Source organism: Trichosurus vulpecula, chromosome 5 (genome assembly GCF_011100635.1).
Source record: "Trichosurus vulpecula isolate mTriVul1 chromosome 5, mTriVul1.pri, whole genome shotgun sequence".
Lineage (NCBI taxonomy): Eukaryota > Metazoa > Chordata > Mammalia > Diprotodontia > Phalangeridae > Trichosurus > Trichosurus vulpecula.
The window spans coordinates 155,939,634-155,954,451 of record NC_050577.1 but is presented as its reverse complement, the minus strand read 5'-3'; the positions used below and the strand labels follow the sequence as shown (position 1 = coordinate 155,954,451).

Here is a 14,818-nt window from a genome sequence, read left to right as displayed (position 1 = left end):
TACTTCATCATGAAAAATGCTCTGATGGGTGCTGCCAACAAGATTCCAAGTTGTGTCAACTTACATTACCCTATAGATTCACTTTATTATTTTAATCTGAAAGTGACAATAGAGGCATTAAGAGTTCCAAAGTATCTGTGTTTGTAATTCCCTAAGTTATGACACTTTGTTCACAGTAAATAGATTCCCTTTGTAGCCCTATTTCTTCTAGGTGGGAAATAAACATAGAATCAAAGTGATGTTATCATTAAGCAACAAAGCAATCATAAACTCATTTCAAGGTTATATAGAATTTTTAAAATTTACCAGAGGCTTGTATTATCTGTTCTGTAATACTATGTATAAATAGAACTTATTCCTTCCTAGGTTTTTTCATATGGGAATACTTTGGGAAGCAGCATAGTGAAAAATGTTCTAGCTTTGGAGCCAAAGGATCTGAGTTTAAATCTGAATTCTAACACTACTGGTATGATTTTAGGTAAATCACTTAAACTACCTGGGCCTCTATTTCCTCATCTGTAAAATAAGGGCACTGGACTATATCTCCAAGGTCCTTTATTGATCTAACTCTTCAATGAGAATAGCTTACATCCCACAATGAGGAAGTATGTTTAAATGTTAACCGAAAATTAAGTAGGATTAAAGTCACAAAGTGATGAATCCACACACTCTAAAGAGAATGTCCATACAACTAAAATTCAAGTAACAACATGACCACAAAATATGCAAAATGTCAAGAGCAATGGAGAAAGGAAGTAAGCAGAAAACATTGTTTTCCTAGTAGAAGCTTATTTATTTTCACACACATTTCAAAATGGTGCTATTTTTGGGCCGTGAAGATGAAAGGCAGAATGTTCTGTATCTTCAATATAAATTAATTCATTTGGAAATGATTAATCCAGTTACCCTGCAAAACAAATAAGTAGGGTACCTATGGGGGAAGGGATATGTAAGGAGATAAGAATTACAAAAGTATCCAGAATGCAGTCAGGATGACACCAAATATCCAAGATTTCCTTGGCTTTTTGGGGAGAGAAAAAAAGAGTGTTTACAACTCTACCCCTGTTGTGGGTGACTTCAAATAGAAAATTGGGTCATCATATCCTCCAAATTAAACTCCAAGAGGAAGGACAGTGCTTTGTGTATAGCTCAGTTATTTATCATGGGTAACAAAAAATACAGAAAAAAATTGAGACATTGTTGCACACATACACACCTTTTAAGCAAGCATTCAGCCATTTCACAAAGTTAGATTTCAGTATAGAAACAGGTTGTATATAACTACATCTGTTGCTTTTACAAGCAGTGCTAAATATATATATTTTATATATATATATATAATATACATTTTTTCCTGAGAATCCAAGTACAATACCTTTTTTTTTTTGGTTTCTCAGTTCACATATTAACAACAAGAAGCATTTATTTTGTCTACAAAAACTAGACGTTTTTCAAATGGCAAATTTTATGCACAAAAACCAGTTTTCAAGGATTTTCATGATTTTTCGTAATTAAGATTAAGGATGAAAAGTGCTTTTCTGTCATTATGTATAGTTTTACATTTTTAAAGAATCATGCATTTCACCCACATACAATTACAAATCATCAAACATTTAACCCCATTGAAAACTAGCCATTCATTTGAAAAAAGCCACTATTTTTTTGCACAAATACACAAGAAATAAAACTATCAAAAATTCACCCATCATTTTTTTCATATGAAAAACATAATCTTGTCTGTTTTATATTGTCTTTTCAAAGGTGAAAATGTTCAGTTCACTACGAAATGTTTTCATTACAGACATCTTGCATGAGAATTTTCAGTCTTTGACAGTCATATGGAGAATTTTAAAAATTGAAATGTAATGTCTAGAATATAAGAGGAGTGCCATAAAATTAAGGCTACATTTAAACAATTAATGCACAGGGGAAAAGAACACGCCCAATCTCATCTCACTGATTTCTCAGTGCTTGAATCAGGGCCAGCATCCATTATGAATGTCATTAGGTTCTAGCAGCATAACCCAGGTGAATGCAGGTCTAGATTTGCTTTGGGAAGTACAATTTACTTAGGGATTGGGGACTGGAGGTAGATTATATATTTCCTGTCCCAAAACTATATTAGCCTAGTCCTTGAAGTACTTGGTCTTCCTAGAACATAAAGACATGTTGTGGTTTATTTGTTTGTTTTTGTTTTGTCTTCTAGATAAATATAAAATACAAAATACTTCCATTGCAGGAAGCACATCTAAATTTTTTGTTAATTAAATTAGATTTCTTGAGGGTCAGATGAATATATGTTATCTTCTAAGTTAATGCTTTTGGTTATCTTGCTGATTGGTTAATATCTGAAAATAGATTCTATACCTCATAATAAACTAATAATTATTTAATACACTGTTATGCATCTATCTCTCCAATTAATTAATTTTGCTAAATCTCTGAATTCTTCAAGGAGATTCCCACCACCACCCCCCCCCGCCCCGCTCCCAGATGTGCCATGGTACTTATTGAGATCCTAATCTGTTACCAATTTTAATATGAAAAATGAGTAATGTTCTGCTTCTTGGTTATGTACTTGGTATAAAAATACATAATTATTTTGCTTCTTTTTTCTAAACTACAAACATGAGGTATACTCTTCTTTCCAAGGAAAGTGAACTTCTACCATACACTGCTGTCATCAATAACCATGGCGGAGGGGGAAGGGAGGGAGTCATTAATTGCATTTACCAATGTGGGGGATGGAGAAACTCTACTCAGAGTACCTCCACTTCTATTTTTTTAAAAAGTGAACCAGAGAAGGAACGCACAGTGTTTCTGCCTTTTCTTCCCCAATTCTTCAGAAAAAAAAAAAAAACAAATGAAGTTGAAGGGTAATCAGACACTGTTGATTAAATGTCAGCAAAACTTAAATAGAACCTAGATGAAGAAAGGAAACTTTAAAATATTCATATGCTGGTAGAACAAAAGGAAAAGTATACACTACATGAAAATGAAGGAATAGAGGAGTACAATAATATAAAAGAGACTTATCAAAATAATTTGAGTTTTAAATCAGTCCTTTTGGGAGTTACTATGCAATCCTCAGTTCTAATGTCACAAATACCTTTATTAATCTACACATTCGATCATTGATTATAGTCCATGAAAACAACACTCATGATTCATATCTCTGATGACATCGCAGCATTCTGCAATAACCAATCTTAAGCCTCAGATAAATGGAAAAATGAAGGACTATACTCATAAGTTTCCTAAACAACTTATAGCTTAGGGAAAATATGCAAGCCCATATTCATGAAAATGAAAAGACAGTGATTGAATGGTTTTCATTTTCATGAGCACAGGGATAAGAAGAACAGGGCTTACACTTGAGTAAAAAGTGGTTGATGCCTTTGAATGGGCTAAGGTAGAAAGAGTGGCACCAATATTCATATATTTCCCATTGGTCTTTCAAGTTGCTTCCATGAAGTGTTCGACTGACAGCTTTTGAGAAAGAAAAAAAAAGTTGACTTATTGTCACCGACTATAGAGAACAGGGTTGGTGATAGCTCTTTTAAAATGGAACATTGGGAATCTCAGTTCTTGTGGCCTGTGAAAACTTTAGCTTTTGTACTGAATCTCTCACCTAACAGTACTACAGATAGGAGCAATTACCCATGTATAATTGCATTCTATAGATTTTGCAACCAAATTAATCATGATGCAATTTAAAAGATATGACGGGGGGTATGGAATTTTATTTAATGTAATGGCAACCTAATAATAGTCCTTCAGAAAAAAAAATTGCTGGTTAGCTTTAAGACCAATTGTCTCAGCTTCTCCTTACGCATAGTCTGTGTATACAAACTATGTTAAATCTGGATTACTTGAGCCAATGTTACCGAAGATCCTGATCATGACACAACTATTTTCTGTATCCAAAGTGTCTCTTGTTACCTGTAAAAGGAGAAAAAAAGGTAACAAGTTATATCCTTTTGAAAGTTAAGAAGCTGACAGCTTTTTAAAAGGTTGTAAATAAATAGGTTTATATTAAATAGCCAGGTCTCTAGGAGCCAGTATTTTTTTGTTGTTGTTGTTAGCTAACAGCTTAATTCTCCAACCTGTGGGCTGTTGAAAATTTATAGAAGAAAATCCTCTAGGAAAAAAGTATTTTCTCTGGAGTAGTAAAGAGAAAACTCCATCCCATTTCTATTTGGCCAGCATGCTATAGAACAAGGAAAAGATATCAGGCTGATATGCAGCCTGGTCTTCCCGAAAGTCTAACAGTAACCATGACTTAATGAATAGAAGATTAATTTCATGATCTTGGATCAGATTTAAATGAAGGCAATATGATACAGTGATATGAGGCTGACACTCAATTGTATCCGACAAACATTTATTAAATCCCTACCCTACGTCAGGCACTGAACTAAGCTCTGTGGGTACAAATGGAGGCAGAAGATAGTTTCTGCCCTCAAAGAGCTTAAAATCTGATGGAAGAGATGACATGCAAATAAATGTGTATAAAGCAATCTATATACAGGATAAGTGGGAAATAATTAACATAGGGAGAGCACAGGGCTGAAGATGAGTGGGACGGTTTTATGTAGAAAGTGGTATTTTACTTGACGCTTAAAGGAAAGAGGGGTGGTCAGTGGTCATGGTAGAGGAGGCAGAACATTCTAGGGATGGGGGGGGATAGTCAGAGAAAATACCTTGGAGTGCTTCTTTTTTCATGGAACAACCAGTAGGCTAGTATCACTGGACTGAAGAGTATGTTTTAGGGAGTAGGGTGTTAAGAAGACTGAAAAGGCAGGAGAGGATTGGGTTGTAAAAGACTTTGAATGACCATCAGAGCATTTTATATTTGCTGCTAGAGGCTGCTAGGGAGCCCCTGGAGTTTAGTGAGTAAGGAGGTGACATGATCAGACCTATGTTTTAAGAAAATCACTTTAGTGGCTGAATGGAGAATGTATGAAATGGTATTAAAGAGTCATTACTTTGTACGTTTGGATATCTGAGTCTTTTGTTTTTGGATGAGATAGAAAGACCGAGCAAGCGGACTCTAAATTATAACATCTTGTCTAACATACGGTGACCACCTGATCCTCGGGAAGTCATTCAACATCTCGACCATTTCATGTGCAAGTCTTGCTTCTTCACATATTAACCATATGATGCTGACCACTTCATTTAGCCACTCCATACCCCAGCCAACTCTATAAGGCTACCAGTCACAGGAAGATTGTAAAGTGCTTTACAAATATTAATTCATTTGAATCTCCCACAGTCTTGGGAGGTAGGTATTATTATTATTTCCATGTTGCAGTTGAGTAAATGGAGAGGTTAAGTGACTTGCCCAGAGTCACATAGCTAGTAAGTGTCTGAGGAGGGATTGGAGCTCAGGTTTTCTAGGCTGTACCATCTACCTGATTTATTAGCTAACAACAACTGATAGTATCTGAATATAAAGTTTGCAAGGCTGATTACACAAATTATCTCATTTGATCTTAACAACCTTGCAACATAGTGAGTTCTTTGTCATTAGAAATCTTCAATCAGAAGTTGGGTGACCAGAAACCATGACACTGTAGAATAGGAATGCTTACATCGGGATTAGCCTACATGGTTACTAAGGTGACCTTCCAACTCTAAGAACTTATAATGCTATGCCTTCTCTATTTCCTGCTTTATCTCTCTAAAGCCAATCAGAATTTTAGGGTAACTGAATGTTGGATTGTTTGCACAGAAACATTCATAGCTTTCTGCTGTATGACCCCTCTTTTGAACATCATGAAAACATTGAAAGTGAAGAACTATGCTATGTCATCAACAGGCTGTTGATCTGTCTATTTGTTTGTTTGTTTGTAGATGTACTTACTTATTTTATTTTCTTTGACCTGCATACACAATATGCAATCATGGATGCAACAAAGGTCACGAGACCAACAGTGAGTAAAACCATTTCTACCAGACCCAAGAGACTTATTTTGCCAGTTACTTGTTTTCTGAACATTTCTGCTTTCTCGTCACCAATGGTACCAGTCTGAAATCAAAGCAAATAGTATTACTTATGAAGCAGTAAAGTAAACAATCAGCATACAACAAATACTCTCATCTTGCATTCTTGTATGTGTGTGTGTGTGTGTGTGTGTGCATTTTCACACATGAAAGTATGCCTGAGAAGCTTAAGAAATTGGAATGAGTAACTAGGATTTATTTGGGGCTAACTCAGGAAAAAAAAATCATGACTAAATAGTTCCCTCCTTAAGAGGAAAACTTATATCAATGCTCTAGGTTTTCTCTACTAGAAGTTTTTACTCTTTGTGGGTCAAGGTAGATTTGGGATAATGATACTTGCAAAGTACGTTGAAACACTGATGTTGCTTCAGTTTGTTTCTTCCCTTGCATTACTCCTTCCCCTTATTGTAAGTAGCTACTCCCACCAAATTCTTGTTTCTGTCCAGTTTCTTCCTCTTTTGTAAAAAGGTCACAACTGGATGATCAGGTTTGAGCCAGTGCATGAAAATGTTTGCTTTCCTTAACTTTCTTCTACTCCCAGTAAGGTACTTTGATAGTAACAATGATCAATGACTGCCTATGAGTCTAACCTGCAGTAAGACTGATCAGCTACTTGTACGTCACCGCCATCAGTCATTTGTTCACCAGTGTCAGAAGGAAAGTTCGAAGAGTCTTTTGGTTCATTCTCACTCCAAGGGCCCAAAGTATTTATTAGCTCTGGGACTAGTTGTCTTGAATGATTACGAAAGTTTCAAAGTCTTTTAGCAGTCATCTATCATATGATATTTGTAAACTTGTCCTTGACTTCGAATTATGAATACAAAATGTGCCCCAATGTGACCATACTGAACTAGGACCGCTCCATTAAAGAGGCACTATTTGCTAAGGGCCAAACAAATTTCCACGATTCTTTTTTGTGCAGTTCCTATTGCAAGAACCTGTATAAGCAGATATTTGAGATAAAAATTTAAGATAGTCCTAATGGTATTCTTGCTCTGTCAGGATGAAGCAAAATTTTATATTCCTGTCCATTTTGGTCATATATTCAAATAGAAAAGCAAACACACAGATGATCAGTATGGCCTAAATTCATTAACATGTCCTGAGAACAATAAAAAAACTCAACACATCCGATCTAAAACCCCAAACACATAATAAATACCGAACATATTTTGAAGCAAATGTGGAGGGAGGAGGGAGAAGTTTGGGGAAGGCGTTAAGCTCAAAAGGAAACCTGTCATTGAAATACTTTTTTTACAAAGAAAAATCTCCTGACCTTTAGTAATTCATATGTTCGAAATACTCACCTCATTAAGCCAAAGAACTGGGACAATGTAGTTCCGTTGCAGTTTACTTAAAGTTCTGTAACAAAATGAAAGAGATTTTTAAAAACTGAAATACATATTATTCAGTTCAACCATTTATTAACCAGCTTTTGCATTGAATGAATTGTGCTAATTGTGTTAGGGCTACAAAGATCAAAACAGATGGTTCCTACTGATAAGGAGCTTACGGTCCTCTGTGTGAATTATAATCTGCACCCCAAAACCAAGCATAATGCAAGGTATGATACAAGACAGGCAAATGAGAGATCTGGGCAAAGTGACCTCTGCAAATGTGAGGAGAGGGTGGTGGTTAGGGGGCAGGAAGGCTTTATGAAAGTGGTGGCACCAATGGAAGGAAGAGAAATATGTCAAAAGACTGACTACCCAGAAGCACAAACTGGCATGTGGATTTCAGACAATAGCTCATAATTCAGTTTCCCAGGAGGTAGGGTATATGAATAAGAGTTTAATGGGCTTGACTATGGCTATAAGGGCATTGATATGAAAACCTTGGGGACCAGGTACCTCTCCATTGGAGTTGTTTGGGTTTTTTTGTTTGTTTGTTTTGTTTTATAAGGTTACCCAACATTCCTCAAGTTTCTGTGATCTTGTCCCTGACTTTGTACTGACTTCTGAGAAGAAAGAGGAAGAAAAACCATCCCAGGAGGCTGTTGGCACAGAAAGAGCTATCAGCAGCAGGCTGTGATTACCAGAAGGATACTAGAAACATTCAGACTATTTAGATCAAAAGTGAAAACTGGGATATAATCTGCATTTCTGACTAAAGCACAAGTTTGGAAAAATGTAGATGGTGAGCAATAAGAGCCCTCAGCTGGCTGACAACTTCCTGGCCCTTCTCTGTGAACCTAAAATTTGCTCACTGTTAGGATTCCACACCTCACCTTTTAAAAATCAAATAACAAGAACAAAAAGAAAAAAAAAACAACCCCAAAACAACCTTAATTTCCTGTTCCTTTCTCTTGCCCTCCACAAAAGCTAGGGAAGTCACTGACACAGGGAAAGGTTTCAGTTTCTCTATTTCACTTTGATTATTTATTTTAGCAATGATGTTTATATAAATTCTAATGTCTTTAATGCTGATTTTAGTTTGGTTATCATATGAATTATTTGAAAGAGGAAAGATGAATTTCTACTTACAAAGAAAGAAGACTACAAAGACTATGTATATGTGTGTGTGTATACATACATATATACGCACATACCTATGTATATACACATACACATATACATATATACACACACACATATACACATATATACACATTTATACACATAAATATATATTTGTATATATGTACAATATACATGTATATTGTATACACGTACATATATACACAAATACGTATGTGTATGTATATGTATAAAATATGTGTGTATAAAATTTTATATTTTGCTCAGCCATGCTATACTAGGGCCATCATCAAAGAAACGGTTCTGGTGTTCTTTCCTCATAACTTTCCCTTGCAAAGGTGACTGAGCCTAACAGAAATACACCCAGAAATCATAAGGAAGTCCATGAGCTGGAGAGAAAGTGCTTTTAGTCTAATGGGCTATAGGTGGCTTAATGCCTTTGAACTGTATCAGTCAACAAAATTTAGGTATAAAGTATGTTCCAGACATTATTTTAGAAGCCTTCACAGGCTATTGAGTGACAAGTTGAAAGCTTAGCCCAGTCAGAAGAAGGGCTAGACAGTGAATTGGCTTTAAAAAGGGTCAGTGCCTAAAGCTGTCTGCTTATAGGGAGAAAACTCCTGCCCTTGCTTACTAGCTACCCCAGTGATTAGATGAGTAACCTAAAATAAGTCTGGAAAGGTGAGTTCCAGGTGGTGGAAAGTCTTAGGTTCTAAAGAAGTTTTGAATTTTACCTTCTTGGCATTAGGCAAGGTTTTTGAGCAGAGGAGAGAGGATGGTATCTAAACATTAAGAATATTATTTTGGCAGTGGTATGAAGGATGACTATAAAGAGAAGAGACTAGTGGTAGAGAGACCACTCCAGATCAAAAGTGATGAAGGCTTGAAGCAGAGTGTATGAGGAGCCATGAGATGATAAGTGAAAGAAGTACTGTGGACATGATTGGGCAACAAATTGTGTGAGAAAAGTGCAGGAGAAGGAAGAATTAAAAGTTTCCTATCTAGGTGACTGAAATATTGGCAGTGTCATTAATAGATAATAGCAAGTAGGAAGAAGTTTAAGAGAGGAGATGAGGTCAACTGCAGGCCTAGCTCTCTGGCAGGGGATACACTGGACCACCTTCACTGCCTTGTTTCAATTGTTTGTAACGTGTCTTTATGCTCCCTAATGCAGCTGATTTTAAATTCTTAAATGAAAGTCATTTGCAAAATAAGTGAAGAATCGATAAGTTGTTTATAAACTCTATGACATTTGAAGTTTGACCTTATATAGGTATGATCCTCTAGCTCCATTTAATCTAATTAGAAGAGATTATTTATAAATTTTTATTTATAAATTCTAAATCAGATCCAAAAAAACTTACTCAATTTTTTTTACTGGTTTAACGAGCATGTTAACCTGCAGTCGTTTTGCAAATGCCAAAGTAAATCCAGTGATCTAAAACAAAATAAGAATGAAATAAAATTACACATCCAGGCTTGTATATTGACTATCAGGAATATATGATTTAGATTATAGATTTCTCATATAATAACAATAACATAATAATAACCATGTAGCAGTTTAGAGTTTGCAAAGCTCTTTACATATATTATCTTATTTAATTTTTATAGCCCACAAATCTTTTTTACATATGAACTGAGGCTGACAGAGGTGGCTTTGATCTGCCCAGGATTGAATAGTTAGTAAGTGTCTGAGCCAGGATTTATACTCAGCTCTTCAAGTTCAATGCTTTATCAATTCAACCCAGTGTGCATGTATGTGTACGTATAAGTGATTATTTATATTTATAATGTTTGCGTATGCATATGTACAAGGGTGTTTTCTGCATGGACAGAATGTATATATACATTTATTCACATATACATGGATGTATGTGTATTCACACACAAAGAACAAATCTGCAGACATGGTTATAACAATCAGATTGCATTATTCAATCATTTTGTGTTTGATAAATTAGATCAGAAACTTATCCATACTATGCGGTCATTAAAATAACAAAATAATATGATTAATTCTTATCTTTAAAAGATAAATTGATAGCTTGGAAGTCAAGGTAATACAGAAGGCTCGTGATGTGTACTGTTGGAGAGTGTGCCCATGTTATGGAAATAATAGATTCTTGAAATGTCGAGGAAAGTATTAAGTTCTGATTTGAACCAGAAGAACTGCCTTATAAAAGTTTGTCTACTTAAAAATTAAAATGGGATTATCTTGATATTGTATAAGCATTATTTAGATCATAGAGGTAGAGACCTGCAAGGAACATCAGAGGTCATTTGATTTTATGGAGGAGGGAATAGTTCCTGGGAAGTTCAGTGACTTACCCAAGTACACACAAGTCATAAGTATCAGAGCCTGGATTTGAATCCAGATCTTCAAACTCCATTGTACCAGGTGGAAAATAATCTGTCATTTTTAGTAGTTACAACAGTTTACATTTTGCAGAGGGAAACAAGACACACATATTGGAGAGAGAATTAATCTGGAGGCCAAGTAGACCTGGTTAAAGTCCTGCGTCTAGCACATTCTGGTTATGTGAATACCAATGGAATCACAAACCCAGTTGCTATCCCAAACCTTTATAAAGCTTTAATAAAGCACTTTACAGCTGTGATCTCTTTTGATTCTCAAAATAATGTTATAAATAGTACAAGTGATAGAATCCCCATTTTACTGATGAATGAAGTAAATTCAGAGATGTTAACCACCCTTCCAAAGTCACACAGTTAATTGATCCCAGGTTTGACTTCAAGTTCATTGTCCTTTCTGTTATAGGATGTTGATTCCCAAAAGGGGACCATAAAGAGAGCTTTATAAATTTAGAATGGGAGAAGAGGGCAAGACATGAAATGAATTTTGGACAAAGTGTATGCTTACTGAGTACAAGTGGGTTTTTAAATATAATTCTAATCACAGGATTATTATCCTTTGTACATTTGCTTACAGGTTCAACATCCAGGTATGTCCGGTGCTCCTCTTCATTTGGATTTAACCCCTCTATAGCTTCTGGCACATCAGGGCTTGAATATAGAAAGTGAGGAAGTGAAATGTACACTGGCTTTTCTGGAAGAAAAGAAAAAAATAGACACTGATAAAACCATTTCCTTTTTAAACATCCACAAAAACTGCCACAAAGTAAATCAATGAAATGGAAAATGCACCTTTGCTTCCAAGGCTAAACCAACAGAAAAAAAGTAAAGCATAATTTTCTTATGTTAGTGTCAGAAAAGAGAGTTCAGAAGTGTCCTGCTGAGATTAAATGTTGCAGAATGGGTAGAGCACTGGCCTCTGAGGAAGGAAGAGTGAGGTGGGTTCAAGTCCTATTTCTCATACCTAGAGGATAAGTGACCCTGGGCAAGTCACTTAACCTCTTAATATCTCCAGGGAACCGTGTAGGACAGAAGGTTGCAGTGCTAATTTACATTCATAGTTCTCTATGTGGATGAATTCACAGCTCTGGTCACATAAATAGTCCCTTTACAAGAAGGTAACTGAAGTTGATGTTAATACTTCAATGGATCCATGATCTCATCTTTGTAGATATTCTCTTCCAAGGGCATTTGGAGTGTACAACAATCTATCTATGCCATTTCATTCTTTGTCATTCTTTTCTATTATTTCTGTGGGAAAATGTCATGTTAAAGGGCACCTGGGGATAACAAAGTGTTACCCAACTTCCTGATGCTACCCACTCTTCCCCTATTAAATTTTGGGCTCAATTCCCTACCAATTTTTAGCATTTTTTTTCCTAGAAAGGTACATTAATATACTAATTCAAGGAAGTGACTATCCAATCACACAAATTCGTCCAGAAAAATTGTTATTCACCCATTTAGGCTGACATATTCTGAATAATAATGGATTTCAAGCATTTTAGGGATTGATATAATCAATGCAATGCTGTCCACCTCTCTTTTTAAAACCATTCATCTTTCATGGCAGCAGTGAACACTTGTAGTGAGAATGCTTATCCTACTTGTTTGACATCAATATTCAGAGTATCAATGAACAGTTATTTCAATAGCTACAGTTATGAAAAACTTTTTATATGGATATGTATTGGCAATCAAAATGGGTTTGAGTGACATGTTTGTGACATCAGAGGCTTTTAGACCACGTGGGTTTAAGTCACATTTTTGTGACAACTTTAGGTCACATGTGTGAGTCGCATGTGTGACTCACGTTTGACCCTGAACAAGATATATAAAACCAGGGGTTGGCTTTCTTTTTTTGGAGCTCTGAGCTGCAGCAGTAGTGATGTGTGACTCTGAGGCAGCCGTTGTTGAGCTACCTTGCTAAACTCAGATGTTGGTAACTATGAATTGTATTTGGTCTGTTTGTAATTTGATTGTATTTGCTCTGAAGTTCAGGGTGCTGGGTTTTCCCCTTGAACTAAATGAATGATATTTGTATGCTGGATTAAAGTAAGATTGTTAACCCCTTAACGTTGCTTTCCTTAGTGAAGCAGATCAAAAGAACCTGGGCTTTTGCAGTGTTCTGTGTGCTGGTTGTTGTTGGTTTTACTGACCAACAGCAGCTGCTAACTGAATTATTGAAACAGGATAAAATACATTATTAGAAGAGAGAGCCTTGAAGAATTTTACTTGTCAAATGATTTAAAAAAAAACATAAAAATATGTAACCAATACACATAATGCTTTAAGGTTTTTGAAGCACTTCACATATACTATCATCTTTACAACAATCCTGAGATTATTACATTTTACAGATGAAGAAATTGAGGCAGACAGAAGCTTAAGTGACTAGTCCATGGTCACGTAGCAAAAAATATTTGAAGCAAGATTTGAACTTAGGTCTTCTAATTCCTGGCACAGTTTTATAACCTCTGAGGAGCTTAGCTAACATCATTTTGTTGTTTTTCAGTCATGTCTGAGTTTTCATGACCCTATTTGGGGTTTTCTTGGTGAAGATACTAGAGTGATTTGCAATTTCCTTCTCCAGCTCATTTTATGATGAGGAAACTGAGGCAACCAGGATTAAGTGACTTGCCCAGGATCATACAGCTAGTAAGTGTCTGAGGCTGGATTTGAACTCAGAAAGATAAGTTTTACTGACTCCCCAGCACTCTTCCACTGCACTACCTAAGCTGTTCCTCTAACATCAATAACAAAATGAAATGTATTCTCAGCCCTTTCAGGTGAATTTTGGACTCTGATGATGTGGTCAGCTATAGGAAATCCTGCCTATTTCCTTCTTATTTTCAATCAAGGATATCAGGATACATTTGTAATCATATTATAATTCTCATGATGATTTTATTGAAGTAAGAAAGTTGGAAAATCAGTCACTCATACTGATATCCTCTCAATTAAATGAATAGCAAGTCCACAGTATTTTGTCAACTCACTTGGCATTTCTCCCCTCTACAGGCATTTTGAAAATTGATCTCTCAATTCTCTAAATCATATCACCTTTCTCACTATTCTTCCTAACTTTATTTTTTTCAATGACCTGACTACTTTCTCATTTAGCACACCAGGGAATGAGATCTCAGTGTCCAAATGTGGTAAATTCCTCCACTCTCAAGACTAGAACTAGTTTCTTAAATTATTTCAAAAGAAATTTGCTACAACTTCTATTAGATTACACTTGTAGTTGTAGTTTTTTTAAAAAAAATTCAGAACTAATATTTTCAAAATGTGAAAAGACAAATGGAAAACAATATGTTTCAAAATGAACTATTTTGAAAATTTCAGGAGATGACCTGGTCAGAAATTGGAGACTAGACTAAGAGACCTTAATCTCCTTTAATATTCTTGTTCAACTGCTCCTCCCACCCCTGAGCTCTTCTCACATGGTTCAGCTTTCTTTTTGCAACACCACCCCCCACCCCTGATTTCTGGTAGAGGAAAAACAATATATATGTATTTACAAATGCACAGTGTATATAAACATATATATGTATGCGTATATACATATTATATATATTTATATGTATATATTCAATGCACATAATAAAGTGGGGGAAAATCCACAAGTAGATTCATAACATAACATACAACTGAAAAACTTATTACAGATGGACTTTGGAGATAATTGAATTTGACAAGTGATATAATTAAATATCAGAGAGACAAGATAATCAGTAAAATCTAGACTCAAGTCCTATCTCTGACTCATATTTTCTATATAACCACAGGAAATTGCTTAATCTCAGTGCTATAGGCAACCCTCTGAAGCTAAAAGTTATTGATTAATTTCAGATCTGTATCACTGGAGAAAATTTTCACATCAGAAGTTCTATACCCCAATGAAATCACAAGTCCAGATTAAAAATAGTAATAAGTCTACATGATCCATGGAG

General features: G+C 35.4%; 1 protein-coding gene across 3 annotated transcripts in view; it reads right to left on the bottom strand.

The window, feature by feature from the left end:
• Positions 1-772: 772 nt before the first annotated feature.
• Positions 773-14,818, bottom strand: part of CD36 (CD36 molecule) — a 90,495-nt gene continuing 76,449 nt past the window's right edge. For all 3 annotated transcript variants that reach the window (XM_036761560.1, XM_036761558.1, XM_036761559.1), the window contains 5 exons: positions 11,438-11,556; positions 9,851-9,924; positions 7,317-7,371; positions 5,870-6,034; positions 773-3,942 (listed from right to left, as the gene is read on the bottom strand). In XM_036761560.1, the coding sequence (XP_036617455.1) occupies positions 5,870-6,034; positions 7,317-7,371; positions 9,851-9,924; positions 11,438-11,556 (413 nt within the window). In that variant the 3' untranslated portion in view covers positions 773-3,942. The remainder of the gene's footprint in view (positions 3,943-5,869; positions 6,035-7,316; positions 7,372-9,850; positions 9,925-11,437; positions 11,557-14,818) is intronic.